Source organism: Eublepharis macularius, chromosome 6 (genome assembly GCF_028583425.1).
Source record: "Eublepharis macularius isolate TG4126 chromosome 6, MPM_Emac_v1.0, whole genome shotgun sequence".
NCBI classification, from domain to species: Eukaryota; Metazoa; Chordata; class Lepidosauria; order Squamata; family Eublepharidae; genus Eublepharis; species Eublepharis macularius.
This window is the reverse complement of record NC_072795.1, coordinates 103957646-103980329: the sequence shown is the minus strand read 5'-3', so window position 1 is coordinate 103980329 and position 22684 is coordinate 103957646. Positions and strand designations below refer to the sequence as shown.

General features: G+C 40.6%; 1 protein-coding gene across 1 annotated transcript; it reads left to right on the top strand.

The window, feature by feature from the left end:
- The first annotated feature begins 1437 nt into the window (after positions 1–1437).
- FAS (Fas cell surface death receptor) lies at positions 1438–21847 on the top strand. The gene is made up of 9 exons (XM_054983320.1): positions 1438–1582; positions 3895–4069; positions 4854–4988; positions 12217–12328; positions 15064–15128; positions 16973–17047; positions 18325–18383; positions 19184–19208; positions 20541–21847. The coding sequence occupies exons 1-9, from the start codon at positions 1538–1540 to the stop codon at positions 20876–20878; spliced, it is 1029 nt and encodes a 342-aa protein (XP_054839295.1). The 5' UTR covers positions 1438–1537; the 3' UTR covers positions 20879–21847.
- Positions 21848–22684: the final 837 nt, after the last annotated feature.

The window sequence follows — 22684 nt, the reverse complement described above, 5'->3', positions numbered from 1 at the left end:
TCCATGTCAGTGAAACACCCCATCTCGGAACGGGATAAAAGCCGGAACAGGCCGGAATTGGCTGGAACGGGCATTAAACAAATAGCAGAACGACAAAAAACAGTGGGATATGTTAAAGACACTCCAGAGCGATATTTCAGAAATGAAGACTCTGAACTGGCACGTGTTTATTAGCCCTTTCCCTGCCAAAATGCTCACGGAACACCACAGAACAGGCCGGAACGGAAACTAAAGAAATTACAGTACCACAGAAAACAGTGGGAGGCATTACAGAACTGGAGAGCAAGATTTTAGAAGTGAAAACACTGAACTGATACATTTTTATTATCCCTTTCCCTAAAGAAAATCCAGTACAACAAAAAACAGTACAAAACATTGCAGACACTGCAGAACAAGATTTTAGAAGTGAAAATAGTGAAGTGAATTGGTCTTTGGGGAAGCAGTTCCGGCCTGTTCCGTGGTGTTCCAGGAGCATTTTGGCAGGGAAAAGGGCTAATAAACACATGCCAGTTCAGAGTCTTCATTTCTGAAATATTGCTCTGGAGTGTCTTTAATATATCCCACTGTTTTTTGTCGTTCCGCTGTTTGTTTAATGCCCGTTCCGGCCCATTCCGGCCTGTTCCAGCTTTTACCCCATCCTCCACATCTCTGTTATAAAGCCTTTGCACATCCTAAGTATAAACTCCTGGAAGGAATTATAGATTTTGGATCCAACCTGTTCCATAAGGAAGGAATAATGCAAGAGCACACACATTCTCTTGAATATCCTCCATTCCTTTCCATGGGACTCACGCGAGAAAGAGGGATTCACACTAGAGAACTTCCAAAAGAACTGTGTACCTGGAATTTAAAATGACAAAACATAACGTTAACTGGGACAAGGAGGATATGAAAGAAGCAGGCTTGGACACTGTGGGACGCTAGGGAAGAAAAGTGAGAGAGAGAGTAAGATTTATACTTGTCTGTACTGGAATAGTTTCATAATTGATTTAACGGAATTTCCAATGTTCAAAAGTTTAAAAAATGTTCTTTAATTGGACGGAGACCCTTATCTGAAATTTGTCTAAGGTACTGAAGAGTTATATTAGAGGATATTATCATCTAGAAATGGATTAAATGAATGTATGTTAAATTATAGCCATCTTGGATGGAAGTTCCCTTCCCCCCTCTTTATCTTTTCCTTGTGATTTGTTTTATTTGCTTGTTGATTTTTGCTGTTGTGTTAAATTATGAAACAATAAAAATTATTTTTTTTAAAATACTGTCTTTACGATAACTTACTCCCCGTGGGCATTCCTTGCTCACTGCAAGAACGACTCACTGAACTGACGGAAGAGCTGTCCAATCATAAGTTGTGGCGACGGAGACTTCTCCTTTCTTGGAGGAGCGCGGCTGGCCACCTTTTCGACCGCGCGCGGCATTTGTTGTTGTTGACTGTAATCCCAAGTGGGGAGGCGCTGACCTTTCACTTCGCTTCTCCGGAGCGCTAACCTTTCGCTTCCGTTCGGCTTCTGCAGAGGAGCCTTCTTGGCGCAACATGAGGCAGCGGCACCTTCTCGTCCGTTTCCTCTGCTTGCTTCCAGTAAGTACATTTATTTCCACAGCCCCTTCCCGCCGTCCCCCACGTGCTTGGGAACAGTCCTCTCCACAGCGCTTCTGTTTCCAAGGCTGTTGAGAGGTGGAGGGCGACCAACGGCAGACGGGGCTGTTACCTTGTTTTCTTACGGTGCTTGTAACAGAATGTGAAACGACAGAGTTCTGAAAACAGGCCAGATCCAGGAAGAGGGGATAGTCAGAATCCTGTCATCTGGAAAGCCTCTTGGCTTTGAAAAACTAATTCATGTTCAATTTACTGCCTCTGCAATAAATTTCTCAAGTCTGGTGGTGCCTGCGAGAGCAGCAACAGCAACACACACACACACACCCCACACACACACCCATGACTAGGGGGTGAAAGCTGAACTCTTAGTAGTTAATATAGACACGATGCAAGCTGAAGTTTCTTTTTTAGAATGGAAATTTAGCTGCTAATTTGACTCTTTTTTTTGGTGGAAAAAAATGACTTTAAAAATTCAGCTCAGGGAAATCCCAAGAAGTAGTCAGTGCTATTGAAATGAGAAGGGGAGGAAAGTACCTGTGGCTAATTTTATGTTGAAAGTATTCACATTTAGTTAGCTAGAATCTGAATCTTCAAAGAGAAGAAGTTTTTAATGTGAAAACTTTATGCATGGAAATAAGCTAGCACACAAGGGAGAAAGTCTTTCCAGTATGCTAGTTCTTTACATACATGAGCATTTATACCCTGCCTTTCTGTTTATACCCTACCCTGCCTGTATGTACATACATACATTTATACCCTGCCTTTCTCTCCAATGGGGACTCAAAGCAGTTTATGTTGTTTTCCTCTCCTCCATTTTATCCTCACAACCCTGTGAGGTAGGTCAGACTGAATGACTGGCTGAAGTTCAGCCAGCAAGCCTCCATGGCAGAGTGGAGATTCAAACCTGGGTCTCCCAGATCCCAGTCTCACACTCTAACCACTACACATTGCTGGCTCTTTTCCAGCATGGAAATTGCAAATTGCTAATTGTTAAACATGCAATTAGATGTCAGTGTTGGCAATGTAATTCTGCTTCCACATGGAGGTTTTATTCTGGTTTGGCATCCAAATTGAAACAGAGGATTTGGGGGGGGGCATCCACACAGCATCCCCTAATAGTTCACTTTCCGTGTTTCCTGCTGCTTTGTGGTGATCATTCCCAAACTAGGCTTGGTGCGCTCTTTTTGAAAGATTGCAATCAAAGCATGTTTGTATGCCATGTGGACAGGAAGATGCACATTTTTACAGGCCCCACCTGGCTCAGCACCATTCGGCTTCCTGAATTTCCTTTCATAGTCACCATCTCTCCCTGCCACTTTTTTTTAAAATTGGCAATTAACCGATTGCTGTAGCATTATAATATTATAATAGTCTGTTAATTAAGTCCTCTGAATTCCCAACTTTCAATTTTTTACTAAAAGTCTCTAGTTCTTTTCATTGTCAAGATAAGCCTGTCTCCTTACATCTGTGGAACAAAAGGGGCTAAAGATTTACTTTTTCAGATGAAAGCTTGGAATTCAGCCTACCTATTAGACATATTGTTATAATGCTGTAGAGATAAATCAATTGCCATTTTTAAAAAAAGTAAAAAAAACCCCTCTCCAGTGATGTGGGGGGGATGATGGCTGTGGAGGGCTAAGGCAAGGAAAGTGAGAAGCAAACTTATATGGATGCTCCATTGCAACTGCAACACAGATCCTACAGCACCACTCTTAAACACTGAACCACAAATGTTAACATGCTAAAAACAATGATAAAAACACCATCGGTATAAAAAGTAAGCAGCAGGCCCAAAACTTATGATGAATCACTACTAAGATTTTATATCACTCATCCAACTCCTCCTCCTCCATGCAAAGAAGAAAGCTCAGGGCCACTCTTAGGAGCCAAAGCTTTTCCTGGAGTTGTCAAAATGAGATAATCTCACCACTGTCCAGCCCACTGACCTCCCGTTCCATATGACAAAAACCAAGTCCTGCAAGGTGATAAATGCTTACCATCCATTTTTTTGTCATGAAGCTCTGGTTCCCCAAACCTTCTTACCCCTCCATTCCATTCTGGTACCTGGTTATGCTTCTGTGCCTCAGCTTGCCTTTACAACTCATTTCCGCACCATGCCATCTGTGTAATAACCTAGTGCTAAGCCAGTTCACAATTGCTTCCCCTGTGGGTTCTCCTCAGGAAGAGATATGTCAGTAACTATAGACTCTGGCAATATTCTAGTGACTCAAGATGAATAAGCAACACACATTAACATTCAATATGGTACACTTTTTCTCTCCCCACTTTTGCAGGCACTTGACTTGATTACTGCAGGACCGTTTCCTGACAATGATTCTGATCTTATGAGACACAGAATATATAATAAATCTGCTGCAGTGAAAAATATTTCTAAACGGAATGTTGACTGTCAACGAGGAAAGTACCGATCAGATTCAGGAGACATCTGCTGTGACCTTTGCAAGCCTGGTAGGTATTATTGTAAGTCAGCTGAAACTGACATGTGTACTTGAGGAATATATTTAATCTCTGCAAAGCGGTGATCTTTCACCCTCTTTTGTAAAAGCATGCAAAATGGTTCATGTGGGAACATTGGCAGAAGACCATGGTATAGTGGGACTGATGGGAAGGGAATTCCCTAATTTTGACACCATTCATTTGGTGCTATTGGTTTTAGAAATGAAAACGCGTGAACTGTGTTGTGCTATGTGTTAGACAAAAGAAACACTGTAATGCTCAAAGAATTAAACTGCTACTGATAATTTCTGTAAAAGATAACCCTTCAAGTACTTTGTCTCAAATTTGTGTCCTTCTGACAGTCTTTTAGAATGGAATTTTGACAGTGCTTTACCCATACCATGGAAAAGGATGGGAGAGAGGATTTTTTAAAAAACAGCTGTGATTATATAGAGACGCTTTGAACGCAGCAATGCCATCACCTGTTTTTCATTGCTATGAATGTAGACTTTGCCAAAATGTGCTATAAGCATTCATTTCTCTCAGCTGGCACTGATTAATCCTATTGGTTCTGGATCTGTTCATCACTGAAAAAGAAGGCTCTAGAGTTTTATTCTATCAGATTCAATGTATTATCAAACTCAGTTTATGTTTCTTTGTCTCCCTCACTCTCTATAAATAGATACCTATTCAGCCCCACCAGTATTTTGGAAATCTGGAAATTTCAGGAAATCTAAGATGTCCAATGGAATCATATATTACTGACCCCAGACTTGTTCTTTAACTTTATTTGCAGGTTATGTTAAAGTTACAGATTGTACAACATCCAGTAAAACCATTTGTAAAATATGCGAGGAAGGAGAAGAGTACATGGACGATTACAATTCCCTCCTCAAATGCAAAAGGTGCAGCATTTGTGACAGAGCACATGGTATGTTTGAAAGAGATCATTTTTTATTACAACATGATGTACAGGGGAAAACATTTTAAATGCATTTCATTGCAGAAAGCTTAAGGCATGGATGGTCAGTCAGAGACAGGGTGCCATAAATTATACAGGGAACAGAAGTCTGTGATCTCCCTGGGCATGGGTCGGAGAGTCCCTGAGAGCTGCTGTAGCATAGAGTGAGGCCTGCACTTCTGCTTTTCTCTGTGGCATTGAGCTGGTGTGTGTTCCCAGTACAATAAAGGCAAAACCATCCCTCAAGAAAAGGAAAGCTACATATGTACTATACTATGCACTCGACTAACTATCTCTGCTCAGCTGTTTCAAAAACATTGTGTTCCTTATTCATTTCCTTATTCATTTTAATTATTTATTTATAGTCTGCCTTTCTTACTGAGACTCAAGGCAGATTACACAGTGTGAGCCAGAACAGTTAAAGACATTTCAATAAACAATGTAATAGGGTATATAAATGCAAATTTGCAAAGCTTTAAAAGCAGCAGAAATCTAATAGAGTTGAAGAAATGCTGAAACAGAGCATAAGCAATTCTAAGCCTAACATATTAATGTAGAAAATACCCAGTAGGATCATACTTACATAGGGTTCTCATTCCCCTGGTGGGGGATTCCCCACTTGAAGCCTCTTCCCCCACCCCGACCTCTCACCTGGCTGGCAGAGAAAAAGGGAGCAGAAATAGATCAATCAAAAAGAGTCCGGTAGCACCTTTAAGACTAACCAATTTTATTGTAGCATAAGCTTTCGAGAATCAAGTTCTCTTCGTCAGATGCATGTTACAGAAACTGGTCAAATATAGAAGAGGAGGGGAGAGGAGGGGAGGAGAGAGAAGATGCAATTAGGGGGGGAGAGGGAGGATGCAACCAAAACATTCCTTTGCTAGTAAATGTAAACATCTCCTTTTGGTGTGGAGATTAATTGGCTTGTGTGAGGCTTCAAAGGAGTTTGCCGTGTTGGTTTGTAGCAGCAAAACAACCTGACCATCCAATTCCAATGTAGTATAAGCCTTCGATAACCACAGCTCTCCCCGTCAGATGCATCTGACAAAGAGAACTGTGGTCCCCGGAAGCCCACGCCAGGTGCCACTGGGCTCCCCCAGACCCCGCCTCTGTAAAGGAAATCTGTTACCTGTGATAATGTGATAACCATTTATAGTCCCTATTCAGTCCCAGCTTGACAGAGTCAAATTTGCATATGAATTCCAATTCAGCAGCCTCCTTGGATTTTGTTTTTGAAAGGTTTCTGTTGCACTACAGCGACCTTTAAGTCTTTGATGGAATGTCCTGGTAGATTGAAGTGTTCTCCCACTGGTTTCTGGATGTTTCCATTTCTAATGTCAGATTTGTGTCCATTTATTCTTTTGCGTAGAGGTTGGCTGGTTTGTCCAATGTACAGAGCAGAAGGACATTGTTGGTACATGAGGGCATATATCAGATTGGAGGATGAGCAGCTGTAAGAGCCAGAGACAGTGTAGTTGATGCCATTGGGTCCTGTAATTGTATTCCCTGGGTAGATATAGGGGCAGAGCTGGCATCTGGGTCTGTTGCAGGGCCTGGTACCTGTGCTGGTGACTCTGCTGGCCGATTCATGATTGTGAGTGAGAAGTCGTTTAAGGTTGGGGGGCTGTCTGTAGATCAAGACCCCCTCCCCAACTGGAGCATTCTCCTGTGCACTTTGGAATGTTTCTGCGTCGCACCAGTGATAATGTCATTCCTGGTGTGATGCGGAAGTGTTCCAGAACACGTGTGCATAGCAAGTGGTGCATGACTAAATAAGTTCTGTTTCTCACATTGTAGATACACAGATTGTAGGAACCTTAACGGTGTGCTGTGCCTATTTTGCTGTGCCCATTTTGCTGGAGGCAAATGCTGCACATATGAACATGATTCATGGAAGAAAATTAGATATTCCCACAACAGAAAAATAAATCCATTTATGAATCAGCCCTAAATATTAAGGAAATGGAGAGATAATGTGCCATGCTAAAATAAACAGAAATCATCTTTGTATTTAGGGTGCCAAAAGACTCCTGTTCATTTTTGCTGTGACAGACAACCATGGTTCTCCCTCTAGAATTAAGTCGTGCTATTGTTTCTTAAACTGTGTGAGCCTCTGTAAAAGGTCAGAAATTTAAATCATGCCTTTGGCGAAATGGCAGGAATGAAACTTAACTACCCAAAACCAAAAATAACTACCAAGAATATGACAAAAATACAGAAGCTAATGGAGAAATCCAGTTTTCAATGGGAAAAAAGTGAAATACTTAGGAATCCACATAACTAATAGAGTTACCGCCTTAATGGAAGACAACTATCAGAAATTACTAAAAGAAGTCAAGGAAGATCTAAATAAATGGAAAGACATGCATATATCTCTCTTGGGCCAAATAGCTACAATTAAAATGAACATACTACCAAAACTCATGTTCCTATTTCAGACTATTCCAATTATAAGAAAGGAATCATATTTTCAAGAATTAAATAAAATAACTTCAAAATTCTTATGGCAAGGTAAAAGACCAAGAATAAGATTCAAAGTCCTACAGAACTCCAAAGAGAAAGCAAAATGTGACCTACCTGACTGGGAGTTATACTACAAGGCTTGTACATTGGTATGGATAAAGGAATGGATCTTATTGTGCAATCCAAGGCTTTTAAAATTAGAAGGGCGTGACCTTAAAATGGGATGGCATGCCTACCTCTGGTACCAAAAAAAAAGATGCACATAAATATTTTAAGGATCACATAATAAGAAAATCCCTGATGAATGTCTGGTAGAAAATAAAACCCCAAATATATACCAAAACACCAAGATGGATATCACCTGTGGAAGCATTCACCCAACCAAATTTACTAAGGTGGGAGAATATCTACACCTATGAACAGCTACTGGGGGAGAATGGTAAGCTAAAGTCAACAGAAGAACTAAAAGAACAGAACATAGAGACAGGATGGTGGCTAAGAGCGCAAATAGAATCCAGATTTACTAAAGATAAAGCACAGGGATTCTACATGGAACGATGCCCTTTCGATAAGTTGCTGTTAGAAACAGACGGAAAACTAATAAGAAAATTACATGCCTTCATGAAACAATTGAAGACAGAAGAGGAGGCTTTAAAAGTCCATATGGTAAAGTGGGAACAAAATCTGGGGCACGGCATAGATCTGGAGCAATGGCTACAGACATGGAGAGTAAACATCAAAATAACAAAATCAACCACCTTTAAAGAAAACCTATATAAAATGTTTTATAGGTGGTATGTGACACCAGAAAAATGAGCAAAGATGTATCCCGAAGTGTCCAATAAGTGCTGGAAGTATAAAGAGAAAATGGACACCTTTTTCATATATGGTGGCTATGTAAAAAAGTGAAGAAATATTGGAAAGGGATACATGCAGGGCTTTTTTTCAGCTGGAACGCAGTGGAACGGAGTTCCGGAACCTCTTGAAAATGGTCACATGGCTGGTGGCCCCACCCCCTGGTCTCCAGACAGAGGGGGGTTGAGATTGCCCTCCGCGCCACATGGCGCGGAGGGCAATCTCAACTCCCCTCTGTCTGGAGATCAGGGGGCGGGGCCACCAGCCATGTGACCATTTTCTCTGAGGGCAACCCACTGAGTTCCACCACCTCTTTTCCTAGAAAAAAAGCCCTGGATACATGAATTGTTGCAAGAGATGCTAGAAACAAATATACCCTTTAAACCAGAAATGTTTCTACTAAATATAATACCAGAGGAGTTAAATAGGAAAAAGAGATATTTGATAATCCATATAATAACAGCAGCAAGAATAGTATATGCCAGATACTGGAAAAACACAGATATACCAACAAAAGAAGAATTGATAGAGAAAATCTTAGAGACGGCAGAAATGGACACACTGACAGAATTAATAAAAGAGAAAAACAGACAATATGGGAAACAAAAATGGACCCCGTTTTATAATGGGTTAAACGGAAGTATAAAATAGAGGCACAACTATATGTTAGCAAAACACAATCAAATGAATGAGGAGAGTAGAGAAGTACTAGAATTAAAGAAAGCAGACTTATAGTGATAATAGCTTAGTGGAAAATAATATAATTATGATGGAACTTGTAGAGATGAAATGAAATGTATGATATATAATATGTATCCAAAGAATGTAAGACTTTTGATCAACTTTGCTATCAGAGCAAGATGGAACGAAAACAAAGATACATACATACATACATACATACATACATATTTATATATATATAAAGAAAGAAATTTAAATCATGCTTAATAAAGTAACCTTCCTCCCAAATTTTGGTACACAAAAGAAACTTTTAGCAGTTAAATAATGATAGAATTAACCTCATCCAATTTCACCCTGGATTCTAGAGTGCTAAACAATATGGTCTTTTTTCCAAAATGGTGTTAATACTTCAGGAATTCTCCATGGTTCTATTTCTTGTTTCCAGTTTTTGTTCAGAGCACTGAGGATGCCTAGATTACTTCTGCTTTCCATTCCTGCAACTCATTTGTATCTTTTCATACAAATGATTACATCAAGACTCCCATAACACCGTATGTTTTATTGATGTGCATGTTTGGTGTTTTACGAACCTTGAAGAGCACATGTGCATATGAGTAAAACAATACACAAAAGAAATCTTAATGCAATCATTTGTACAGCTGTTGCAAAGTTACCTTTTTAGAGCACTATTGATGTGACTGCTGTGCTGCATAGTGGTTTGAGTTGCAATGTGACTGTTATGCTGCATAGTTGGACTGGGATCTGGGTTCAAACCCCGCTCTTCCATGACGCTTGCTGGGTTATCTTGGACCGTTCACACACACTCAGCCTAACCTACCTCACAAGATTATGAGGATAAAAGTGGAGGAGAGCAGAAAGGGAGAAAGGCAGGATATAATTTTTTTTTAATATATAATTTTTATTTTATAAACATTACATTACAAATACAAGTCTGCTGTAAAATACAATATTGTGAATCAGCATACATTAACACTATTATAGTCTACAAGATAAGAGATAGTGTAACGTGATTATATTATCTAACAGCAGATGAAACATTAGTGATTACAGTGCTACAGATTCTTTTAGTTTAAAGATACAAAGGAAAGGTGCCTGGGAGGATGAATATCATTGCATGTTAAGTATTCAAAAAAAGGATAGTGTTGTGATTGATACAAGCTGTCATAGATTTTCTCTTGAATATAGTGATCCCAGACTTTCAGCATCCAGTTTTCAATTGTGGGGATTTGGGGGGGATTTCCAGTTGGAAGCTATTAATGATTTAGCTGCTGACAATAAGGTTCGAATTAAGTCTTTTCTAATAGTGGGAACCATAATGGGATCCCATTGATCTAAAAAAATCAATTTAGGGTTGAATGAAATGGTATAGCCTGTGATCACTTTTATTTGTTTTAGGATTTCTGTCCAAAAATTTTTTAGTTGAGGGCATTCCCACCAACAATGTGCGAATGAACCAACAGAACCACAGCCTTTCCAACATAGTGGTGGGTTTGGGGGTGATATTAATGAAAGCTTCTTAGGTGTTATATAGCATCTATGGAGTATTTTGTATGATTGGATTTTAGTTGTGATAGTACTAGTGTTGAATATATTTGAGGACCAGATTTTTTCCCATTGGTTTGTTGTAATTTCTGATTTACAATCCTGTTGCCAGTCGTGTTGGTACTTCTGTATTTTATGTTTATATGTATTTATGAGTAAATTGTATAGTTTAGATATTAGGCCCTTGTGCAATAAATGCATATGGTTTAAGAGGTGTTCAAATTCTGCCATGGGTATACTAAGGCTGTTTTTTATATTGATTTGGTTCATCATATGTGCAAGTTGATGATACATGAACCACTGGATTCTTTGTTTTAGTTTTTGTTCCAGTTCTATTTTGCTCAAAATATTTGTTCTTGATGATATATCCATTATACGTATTGTCTTATTCTGTTGCCACATGTTCATAAATGCTTTCGATTGTCCAGGTGGAAACCATTTTTGACCAAGGAATGATGAAAATCTTGATGTATTTGGCAAGAGTTTGTGTTTATATTGGTCCCATATGTTCAGAATGGCTTCTAGAAAGGGATTATTTTTAGTTATTAGGCAGGGTATAAATGAGATAAATAAATAAAATCCATACATGTACATTCATAATGTAGAAGGAGGGGGAAAGCTACAAAGGACAGGACTGGTGTTGTGACAAACTGCACATGCTCCAATTCCAGAGTTAATTTTATTACTCACCTGGTTACAGCATAATTCAACAGGTGTATGCAAACCCATGGTGCAGTAAAGAACTATAACATGAAATCCTCTCCTCTCCACAGCTATTTGATGCCAAAGATATTATGAAGAAACCCATTTATTTTATTGTAGCTGCTATCATTTCAGTGTTTTTATTCTATTTGGGGCATCTTACTATTTATGGGAAATAAAGACAATTGTTTCAGGTGAGTGGCTGTGTTACTCTCCAGTGGCTGAGCAGAGTTCAAGTCCAATAGCAGCTTAAAGACCAACAAGAGTTTCCAGGGCATAAGATTTCAAGAGTCAAGCTCTCTTTGTCAGATACGAGTAGGAAAGGAGATCTGGGTCTTTATATCCCAGTCAGGATGGTGGGAGGGGTGTTGCAAAGAAGTAAGATAGGATGTGGAGGTGTTATGTGAAATGTAATTGTCTGCTTAGAGCAGGAGAGGAAGTGCAGAAAATTACCTTCTTAGTGTGAGAGGAATGCTACATCCTGAATCAGTCCTGAAAAGTCAATTGCTCTGAATTGGTGAATGAACTCAGTTTCAGAAATCTTGCTTTGTAATCTTCCTTTGAAGTTTCTTTGTTTGAGGGCAGCCACTTTTAGGTCAGAAATGGAATGTCCTGGAAGGTTCAAATGTTCTCCCACTGGTTTTTGAGTGTTGTGATTTCTAATGTCAGATTTATGTCCATTTATACACACACACCCATACACACGTGCGTGTAATCTAGAGAAAGTTAAGCATGCTTCCATGCCTTTTCCATCAGTGAAATTTAAGGCACTTAAGCGGGTGTCCTAGTCTTTTGGGTTTCATTGAGGCTTGAGACTATTTGACTTCCATGGGATAATGTCAAATGCTTTTGATACTTCAGAACCTGCCCAATAGAAAAGGCCAAACCGTTTTAAAAAGAATAATCTAACAAAACACATTTCAATTTATTTTAGGTCTGGAAGATGAAAAACCCTGTAACATATCCCAGAACATAAAATGCAGGTGTCAGCATGGCTTTTTTTGCAGTTCCTTGGAGCCATGCCTTCACTGCAACCCATGTACAGAGTAAGTTGCCTGATCAGTTCCTAAAGATGAAGGATTATAGAAGAGGCAGGAAAGAAGGGCTTACTGCAGCCATCCTCTCAGGGCACCACTGCCCCATTGACTCCCCATAAGAAGCCTCAGCTAACGAGGGGAGGGGGGGTTGCTCTCTTTTTTTCCTACCTAGGTTCTTCTCCTCTTTTCAGACTGCTCCCCATTCCCCCTTGCTGTCTATTTCAGAATCTCACCCTGGGAGAGGAGTGAGACTGAAGTTTTCTTCCTCAGCCTCTGCCTGTGGAAGCTTAAGTAGTTCCTGACAGCCTCTGCATCCCCCTCCCCATTCCTGGGGAGTCCTCTGGATGTAGATCTCACAGGAGCTTCATTTCCATGGTGACAAGCTCAGAGGCATCTATCTTTGCCAGATCTACATATTCAATAGTGGCCTCATTGGACCAGGCAACCTCCTAAGGATGGGCCAGAGGGCTGACTCCTGCGAGCAGCTGTTACACATCAGCGATGTGGCCTTACTGATTAAGGGACCTCCAGGAACAGAATGATGGGGGTGGGGGTGTTGGAGGCCTGCAACAGGAGGAGAGAATTTGTGAGAGGCCCCCCTTCGGCTTTCATTAGCAACAGTTTTCCATGGAATCCAGTCCAAAGTTTATTCTTTGTGGGAATATCATCAGCTGAAAAAAATGCAGGAGGGGGAATAAAGCAATATGTACAATAGAAGATGTTCACCGAACATGTTACTTGTTTTATGCGTTCTCCACAGAGCCGACCTGTGCCCTGCACAGACACACATCACCTTGGGGATTGGCTTCTATATTTAAAAAAAAAAAACAGCATGCAAATGGGCTCAGAAAGCTGCCACTGAGGGAGGGGAAACTACTGCCTTTCTCCTAAGCTTTTTTCCCTTTGCAAAAACAGTGCAGGGAAGGAGAGTTTTCCCCTGTCTGCTGCCATACATGCACATAGTACCTTCATGTGGAGCAGCAGAAATAGGAAAATATTTCCTCTCCTCAGTGTTTTTACATGTTGGGCGGGGGGGGGGGGGGGCTTGGGAGAAAGGCAGGAGCTTTCCCTCCCCTAGTGGCAGCATGCTGTTTGGGGGGGGGGGGGGTTAATAGAAGCCAAACCCCGAGGTGATGTGTGTCTGTACAGAGCATGACTTGGCTCCATAGAGTGACTGTAGGGAAGAGTGATTTGAGATTGAAAATGTGCAGTCATTTCCAAACACCAGGTGGCATGCTTTCCTTGCAGCTATAAATATCGCCTGTCTCCTGCTACAGAGATTCTGAGCTTGATTCCGAGCTGTAGCTTGGCTCTTTATGCATTTGTTTGCAATCTGTTTATGTGGCCTTATAAATAACTGCTCACAAAGAGTTCACAAACACAACAACCACCAAGACCATAAGAACACCCATGAAAAGTTCAAAATTCAGAATTGTTGTCTAAGAAGCAGTCATAGTCATTAGAAGAAGAATAGAGACTTTCTAGTGTAAAAACCTCAGAACAGTAAGAAAATGTGTCAGTCCCTGGCAGTTAGGGCCCTTCAAGTTCTCCACAGTTAACACACAGGTGTTCCAGTTGAAGCAACTTTATTAGAGCTCTATACAGTTCAGGGTGTTCACACAAAGGTAGCAATTGGCAGAAGTGACAATTTAAACAAAGGCATTACTAATTATAGGGAAACTTCCTACCCTTTGGGTCCGTTGACATTCTGGCGCGAAACCCCAAAGAAGTTATATGGGAACTGATTAGTTTAGACTAAATGAAATACAAAGTGAAAATATCCCAGTCTCTGGGAAAAGATACAATCTTCGCTGCTAGCAGCTTGCCTTCAGGGACACTTGCTTGAAAAGTGAAAGTACATATTTTCAACGGATAACGGAGAGGCCCCACTGGCTCTCCTGCATTTGATGTTAGCAGGTAAGACACTCTCAGATGACCTATACAATATACAGAGTATAACTTTGGCAAACAGTTATGATCAGCACAACCTGCACAACACAATAATGTCAGGTATGCTGGCATACATGACAAAATGTCTTTGACTACAGGCAAATGATGAAGAAAGGAGAGCCTCCAGGGAAGCTACTGAGAAGGCCCTTCTCCTGCTGACTGCCAATTTTGCAGCCACCTGAGAGGGCATTCCAGGGGTTCAAACACACATTACAATTTCCAGGTTTATTTTAACCAACATTCTAATTTTTCTATTCAAGAATAGGACTGGCATGTAGAGAGAAAGAGACTAACTCTTTGCTCGTCTGGTGGAAAAAAAATTGCTGCAAATTCCTTTTGCTCCTACTGATGAAAACTTCCAGATCTCTGGACAAGTAAAAAAGCACTTCGGGTTTGAATTTTTCCAGTGAGAAAACAACAGAGGAGGAAAGCATGAAAATTATTCTCTCCTCATTTTCTCCTTGAAGAAGCTGCATTTACTAAATAAAAAAATGTATTTAAAGTAAACATGGGGTAGAAACAGAATGTGTAGTTGATCCCTGAGCAAGGACTTGTTGGCTGATCTTAAAAACAGGGAAGTGTCATGTAGGAAGATGCCTAAGCTAAATACACCTTCCCAAAAACCCAGTTGGCCCTGACTCTGTCATGGCAATATAAAGTGCAGTCAACCCAGGTAAACCGAAGAATCAAAATATAAATTAGTAACTCAGTAAGTAAACAGATGGATATTCTTGACTTGTTCTTTTTAAAGGCTGTTGTATCCAATAATGACTTTTCATTTTTTTTCCTTCCAGATGCGAAAATGGCATAATTGTAGAAGAATGCACCTCAACTAAAGACAGAATATGCGGAAGTAAACGTACGTGTCAAAACCTCTCAAATACACTTCAGAGTATGTTTACAGGGGAAGAACTGCATTCAAATCTGGAAAAAAGCTAAATTTATGTAATTGTTTCAACCCATAAAAGCACCAGTTTTCAGACAGCGCTTCCAAACTTTTAGCCTGCTACCACAGTTTACTTTGGTCATGTGAACAATGAAGTGATTAAAATATCTTTTGTTAGCCAATCACAGACATTCCAAAGGCTGTGATTTCAGTTGGCTGTCAGAATTGTGTTCCCATTTAGGAACACAAGAATGTACTTGCTCAGTTAATAGAATGCAGCACTCTGTGTCTCTAGGAATGGCCGTCTGTGAATAGCAGTAAATTCTAGGAATTATGCACTGCACAAGAAATACTTCTGTCTTAAGAACACAAAAAGAACCCTGTTTATTCATATCTAGGGCCCATCTCATTCAGTTTCCTGTTCCCCCACAGTCAGATACTTCTGAGAAGCTCACATTCAGGATATGAAGCAATAGTCTGCTGTCACTCACAACATGTGCTACTCAGCAAAACAGTGGGCTTGAAAATAGGCATTTGTTTGAGTTAGAATTTAGTGCTATCTTTCGGAGGATCTGAGATCTGTTAGTCTGAGAGAGAGAAAATCTCTATTTGTTCTTTCCATTGCATTCATAAACCTCTGTTTCTTCTTAGACATCAGTTTCCTAAACTAAAACAATAAAAAAAAAATTCCAAGAAAAATGCTTCAAACTCTTCCCCCAATGCATATTAACTTTGCATGTGGTATGCTGCATTAGTTAGAATGCTGGACTAGAGCAGATGGAACAAACAAATCTCTACTTTTTTGCTTTAGAGTTTGTTGGATGAACTTAAGCCTCTCAGCCTAACCTTTCACAGGATGAAAAAGAGGGGACCATTTCTGCCATCCTGAGCTACTTGGAAGAATGGCAGGATGAAAATGTGATGCTGTGAATCTAAATGCTATAAATACTGCAAACTGTTTCCTAGCAGTCTGTTTCAAACTGTTTCCTAGCAGTGACATCCTAAGCAGAGTTATACTCTTCTGTGTCCATTGACTTGAATGGACTCAGAAGGGTGTAACTCTGTTTAGGATTACTCTGTAGATATATGTTACATTTTCTCTATTCCATTCAAGGGAAAGTTTTCACTTCAAGCAGTGGTTTTGGTTTGTGGATCCAGTAACTGTGTTCTTAAAATGAGAGCCAGTTTGGTATAGTGGTTAAGAATGCGAGAGTCTAATCTGGAGAACCGGGTTTGATTCCCCACTCCTCCACTTGAAGCCAGCTGGGTGACCTTAGGCTAGTCGCAGCTCCCTGGAGCTCTCTCAGCCCCACCCACCTCACAGGATGTTTGATGTGGGGATAATAATGACATATGGTTGTTGTGGGTTTTCCGGGCTGTATTGCCGTGGTCTTGGCATTGTAGTTCCTGACGTTTCGCCAGCAGCTGTGGCTGGCATCTTCAGAGGTGTAGCACCAAAAGACAGAGATCTCTCAGTGTCACGTCAGGATCTACAAGGCCAAGACCACGGCAATACAGCCCGGAAAACCCACAACAACCATCGTTCTCCGGCCGTGAAAGCCTTCGACAATACAATAATGACATACTTTGTAAACTGCTCTGACTGGACATTAAGTTGTCCTGAAGGGTGGTATATAAATCAAATGCTATTATTATTATTATTATTATTATTATTATTATTATTATTATTATTATTAAAATGTATTTATACAAGAACAGCATACTATGATACAAACCTGTAGTATGACCCACTTAAGTTTGGAATATTGATGAATAATATTTCTCTGGTTAAATTATATAATTTTTCCTCTTTACAGGGAATTTGCTATGGATCATTGGAATTGTCATTCTATTTCCACTCATCATTGGAACAATCATAACATGGAAATACTGTAAGCTGATGTCCCATTTCTTAAACCTTTCTAAAACCTTATATTATAAGATTAGCATATCAAGCTCCAATCCATATGCAAAAGAACCTCCTCAGGATACAGTGAAGCCTCCCTCCATTAGCATTCCACACCCTGGCAAACTCTTACAGGATGACTCAGCCCAACCCCCCCCCCCTCCTGAATAGATATAAATGACCTGCCAACATCTTTTCCACACTGTGACACTGAGAGATCTCTGTCTTTTGGTGCTACACCTCTGAAGATGCCAGCCACAGCTGCTGGCGAAACGTCAGGAACTACAATGCCAAGACCATGGCTATACAGCCCGGAAAATCCACAACAACCATCATTCTCCAGCTGTGAAAGCCTTCGACAATATATCTTATATTATAAACTCTAAAGTAAAAAAAATAGAACTCTTCCTTCCCCCCTCCCCATAATTATACATATAATACCCATAATAATGCTTATGGGCAAATGCTGCTCCCTCCCACCTTACAGCCAGGTGGAAGAGGGGGAGGGCTTTGCAGGCAGCCCTATGGATAATGAGATGTCAGTCCTGATGCTGGTGCATGGAGGTGGTCAGCATCAAGAGGCAGGAGTAAAAGGGCTTTAAAGGCCTGGTGGGCCAGCCCTCACCCTCTTTCAGTGCAATCCTAAGAAGAGTTACTCCAGTCTAAGCCACAAGGGTTGCTGCAGGGTCAGCTAGGAAGCAGAGCTGTGCAGGATCCCCAAGCTGAGAATCAGGGACTGGGGGGAGGGACTGCTGGAAGGGCCAGGGAGGCATCATCAGTGACCCTGGCCCTTCCAGATTGGGCTCCTCCATCCTCTTCAGTTGTTGGCCACTGTGGGCGGCTCTTCAGCATGGATACTGGCCAGCTTGCTACAAGCAAAACTGTGTTGGTAACTCTAACTACTGAACACAAACATGCCAAGTCTAGTGTTGATCATAAAGTAAAAATACTTCAATATATATATATAATCTAGTAAAAGGCTTCTGAGCTGGAGACTATACATTGTCTATTTTAAAAATTTAATGGAGAAGGATGGATTCTGCATCATATGTTTCAATACTTATCATGATGTATAGCCTCAAAGGTGTATCTAGAAAGAAAAGGCAGCTTCGGCAGTGATGATACAATACATATTTTCTACTTTCTGGTGTACTCCATGGTCAATTTATAAGGGCTCATGGCCATAAGCAAGCCACTCAATCTGGCAGATAGGGAAAAGTGAATTATCATGGGTGTTACACCATGTGATCTTTCCTCTTGCAGTGAGCAAAAAACGCAGGACGAAAAAGAAACACATTGAAGATGACCATGGGCAAAAAATGGTATGTATCACTTCTGACACGAATGCAATTTACAAAGTAATCAAGGAAGCCAAAAAGAAAATAAACGAATTTTCAATATCAGACTTTGATAAGACTTCATAATTTTGCTTGTGTTTGGACAATAATGTAGGGATAGCCATGGTCAGTTTACCTTTTTGGATTGCAAAGGGGTAGCCATATTGGCCTAGCATGGCAAAGTAAAAGAAAAGTCCAGTGGCAGCTCAAAGACCATCAGCGCTGTTACCAATCTGAGCTTTTGGAGTCATTGCTCATTACCAAGTTCTGACCCTTGAGTACACTGTACATTCAGAACACATCCCAGCTATCCACCTGATTTGTCAACTGCAAACAACTGTTTAGATGCAGTCCCCATTACACACTAAAACCTGTTCTAACCAAAAACAGCCTAATGAACCACTTAAGGATTTGGCCAGCTGTAACACATCAAGGGTGTTTTTCGTTTAATTCTTACTCAAGTTCAGCGTGATTGGCAAGCACTTCCTTGTGGCGCTGGATCACATACCCTTTCAGTCAGCTGTGTACTTGGGGCCAGTTTCCTGCTCAAATGAATTTATCCAAGTTTGTAAATATTTATTTCATTCCTGGATGGGAGTCAGGAGAGAAGGAACATGATCTTCTTCACTGAGGAAGAAGAGGGTGAAACACAACACAAAGATGCCACATTTGGTGGCAGCTTAATGTTGCCTAGGTTCACAGTGCCATAGAAAGAAATTAAAAGTGAGAAACAGGACTGGGTTGAATGTTTTTATTGATAATTTTTTTCATTTAATCTTTCTTAGGAAATGAAGCTTCTAACTTATGAAGGTATGGGGAAAAAATTCAGTGTGCAAGTATGTGTATGTCTTTCTGTCTGTTAAGGCCAAACTACATGTTTCACAGCAGATGGTTTGTCCTGATCAGGCATGGAAAGGTACATGGGATATTAGGTATAACAACATCCTTTTCTGTACAACGTAAATGAACCTGTTGGAAAGGAGATTTGTTATATATGGAAGATTGGATTGTGTATTAAACCATTCCATGACTTCTCATAACAATTTTTTTAACGTATTCTGTGCCTGGTTAGGTCTATTATTTCATCCTGTGTAATAAATAGCAATTATTTATTACACAGGATTATTACACAAGCACTGAGAAGGCTGTATAGGCAAAAATATGGAGTTTGTTCCGGCTAATTGAACGTGACTTGTTAGATATCATGATGTTTGCCATTATCCTCTTTTGGCATTTATACATGGCTATTTTAATTCTTGGTTTGGTGTTATTCAACTTCTTGGCTACCTAACTCACAGCAGATGCAGACCATGGTCCCCCAACATTTATTTTAATGCAAAAGCTAGCAGGAAAGGTTGCAGTCTTGCACAGAACAATGTGTATTGCAATGGGGAAATGACTGTAAACTCTTTCCCCTCTGGCTATTTTCCCATTCAGATTTGTTCCTGTCTTTTCCCAGAAAACTTCTTCCATACTGGCTGGTTCTCCTAGTGCTCAGGTGAAAGCATGAAAGGCTAATGAATGAACATAGAAGCTAAACTCTTTGTTTTTAGATGAGGGACCAATTCAAATTTTCACAGTGCAATCCTATGCAGAATTACTTTAGTCTAAAAAAGGTAAAGGTAGTCCCCTGTGCGAGCACCAAGTCATTGGAGTAACTGCATAGGAGTGTACTGTCAGTTAGACGTCAGTCCTCTTACAACATTCAGCTCAGTATTTGACAAATTTAGTTGCTTGCTTAGCTTAGGAAGCTCACTCTGTGCAAGTTATTACCTTAGAGAACAGACTTGTTCTGGAAGCCACTTTGCTTATCTTGCATAGGGCTGGTGTAAGGAATGGTAAAACGGAAGAGCGTTCTGGGCTGGATCCAAACAACCCTTGTGAGATGGTTGTCCCAATTCTGCCTTCTCACTGCAGCCCCCCTATTCCATCCTGTGCTGTCACCAAAGGTCCCCAGGAGAGACTTTTCATTGAGCACAGAGGCCTGCAGCAAGAAGAGGGTTCAAATTTTAATCCTTCATCCAAGCCATTGAAATATATATTTCTATTCATTTATATTATCCCAATGCAAAACAAAAGTAATAATATAGACTTCTTGTTACCTCTTTGTCCCCACTTCCCACCCACCTTTATTCCTTGTAGATATTGACTTGGCTCCTCACATCAGTGACATTGCAGAGGATATGACCTTAGAACAAGTTATGAAGTTTGTTCGGAAACGGGGGCTGACAAACCCTACCATAGATAAGATCAATGCAGATAATGCCAATGATGCTTCTGAGAAGAAAATAAGGCTACTTGAGACCTGGTACCAAGAGAATGGGATAAAAAGTGCGTACGGAATCTTAATCAGAACCCTGAAAGACCTGAAGCAGCATACCCTCGCTGATAAGATTCAAAAAAAGATGGACTCTCATGTTCTGAACAATGCAAGTGCTCATCAAAACATGATTTTGCAAGAAGGAATTACCAACAATTGAAATTCAACTTTTAAAGTTGCATTGTTAACATGTGTTTCCAGCAACCAGCATTTTTCTTTGTATATGTGTGATTTTATGCCACTAGTAACTTGAGTTATTTCTGCTAGAAGTGCTTCATGAACACATCTGCAATTTGGTCTGAGAAGGGCACGGCATATGCAAGGTCAGCTGCTCAACATCATACAGAGGGTAACTTTTAAATCTGAAACTTCTCTGTTTCAACTAGTATTTTCAGCTCAGCAGAAAATCAATTACATTCCCCTCACTGCTTTCCAACTATAAGTATTATTTTCAACCTAAGTATCAAAAGAAGAGTATAAAATCCTTTGGGAGCTCTGACTCTGGAAAGCTCATACCCTGGAAATCTCGTTGGTCTTTAAAGTGCTGTGTGTGTCTCATGTGCCGTCAAGTCGCCGCTGACATATGGAGGCCTCCGACCTAGTGCTACTGTACCTGAAACTTGCTCTTCTACTGCAGACCAACATGGCTATCCACCTGAAACTTTCACATCACAGGACTAAAGTCTGCTCCTCACCCAGTCCTCATTCTACATTATATTTTCTGATGGAGTCTGCTGATGTTTGGATTTGGAGCATTCCAGCATGTGGGAGCATGTAGGCAGAGCTCCAGAGACACCGTCACCATGACACCTAGGATTTAGCTCTGCTCTTTACCCAGCCCATACTATTCTACAGCTTATTTTCTGATAGGCTTTGTTGACAGTTGGTTCTGCTGCCATAGAGGAGGGGCCCTCCAGGCAGCCTTTGGGAGTGAAGTTCCACCCACTTCTTTGGTAGAACGAGACACCATCACTACCTCTACCAAGTCTGGGTAGCTTTGCTTCCCAGCAAAGAGATTCCATTCTACCACACCTTTTCAACATATAGCCATTTAGCAGATGGCTGATTGCAAAAAGTCCTGTCCTTTTGTTGGGAGTTTTAAAAAAAAAAAAAATAGAATTTGTACTTCTTTGCTGTCAGTTTTTTTTAAATGTCAGACCTTTTTTATGCTTCAAACCATATAAATATTTAGAACATTGTGAATCCTTCAGGGAATGAAATATTTATTTTCAGGGAAACTACTGGAAACCACTCTGAGCCCATAGGATAAAGCAGGAGATAAATCAAATACTTAAATTAGAACTGGAGACTGTTCAGCACAGCTACTATTCAAGGATATAGGTTTCTCTTTTTTTAATCCTGTGAATTGCCGGACAAGTAGTATAACAACAACCCCCTGTTGTGGTCCAGTGGCCAGAAAAACGGACTGGGGTTTAGATTCCTGTATTATTGTGCCATGGATCCTGGTCACTTTTTTTAGCCTTAGTTCTACAGTTGTAAAACTGGAATATTAATGACCTAATTCATAAAGTTGATACGAATAATCTGTGTATAAAAAGTATTATAGAAACAAAATTTGCCCCCCCCCCCAATTCGGAATAAAGAGGCAGACACAAGGCTTGGGTAATAAAGGGCCACTTTTTATTTTGACAACATCATGAACTGCAACAACTAAAACCCTGGCAAGGGCCTAACCAGTACAGGTCAAGCCCTGGGGTCACTCCCCTGGACCCCGTCTTGACCTGTCTGGGCGAGACCCGCTGCCCTGGATGCAAGCCATCCAATGCATGGCTGGGATCTGGCCAGCCTGGTGGATGGTTTCCTCGTTAAAGCTCCAAGCACCCCCGTTGTGGAGCATGAGGGAAGGACTTGTCCAGAGGATCCCATCAGGCAGCCTACCCTCTCAACTGGCTGCCGCAAAGCATGCCAGCCGATCCTGACAGGCCCCCTAATATCCCCACCAATG

Excerpts from the sequence above, each read along its gene's own strand:
- FAS (XM_054983320.1), top strand. The coding sequence starts at position 1,538 with ATGAGGCAGCGGCACCTTCTCGTCCGTTTCCTCTGCTTGCTTCCA. Across the intron at positions 1,583-3,894 it reads GTTTCCTCTGCTTGCTTCCA|GCACTTGACTTGATTACTGC; the intron begins GTAAGTACATTT and ends CCACTTTTGCAG. Across the intron at positions 4,989-12,216 it reads CATTTGTGACAGAGCACATG|GTCTGGAAGATGAAAAACCC; the intron begins GTATGTTTGAAA and ends AATTTATTTTAG.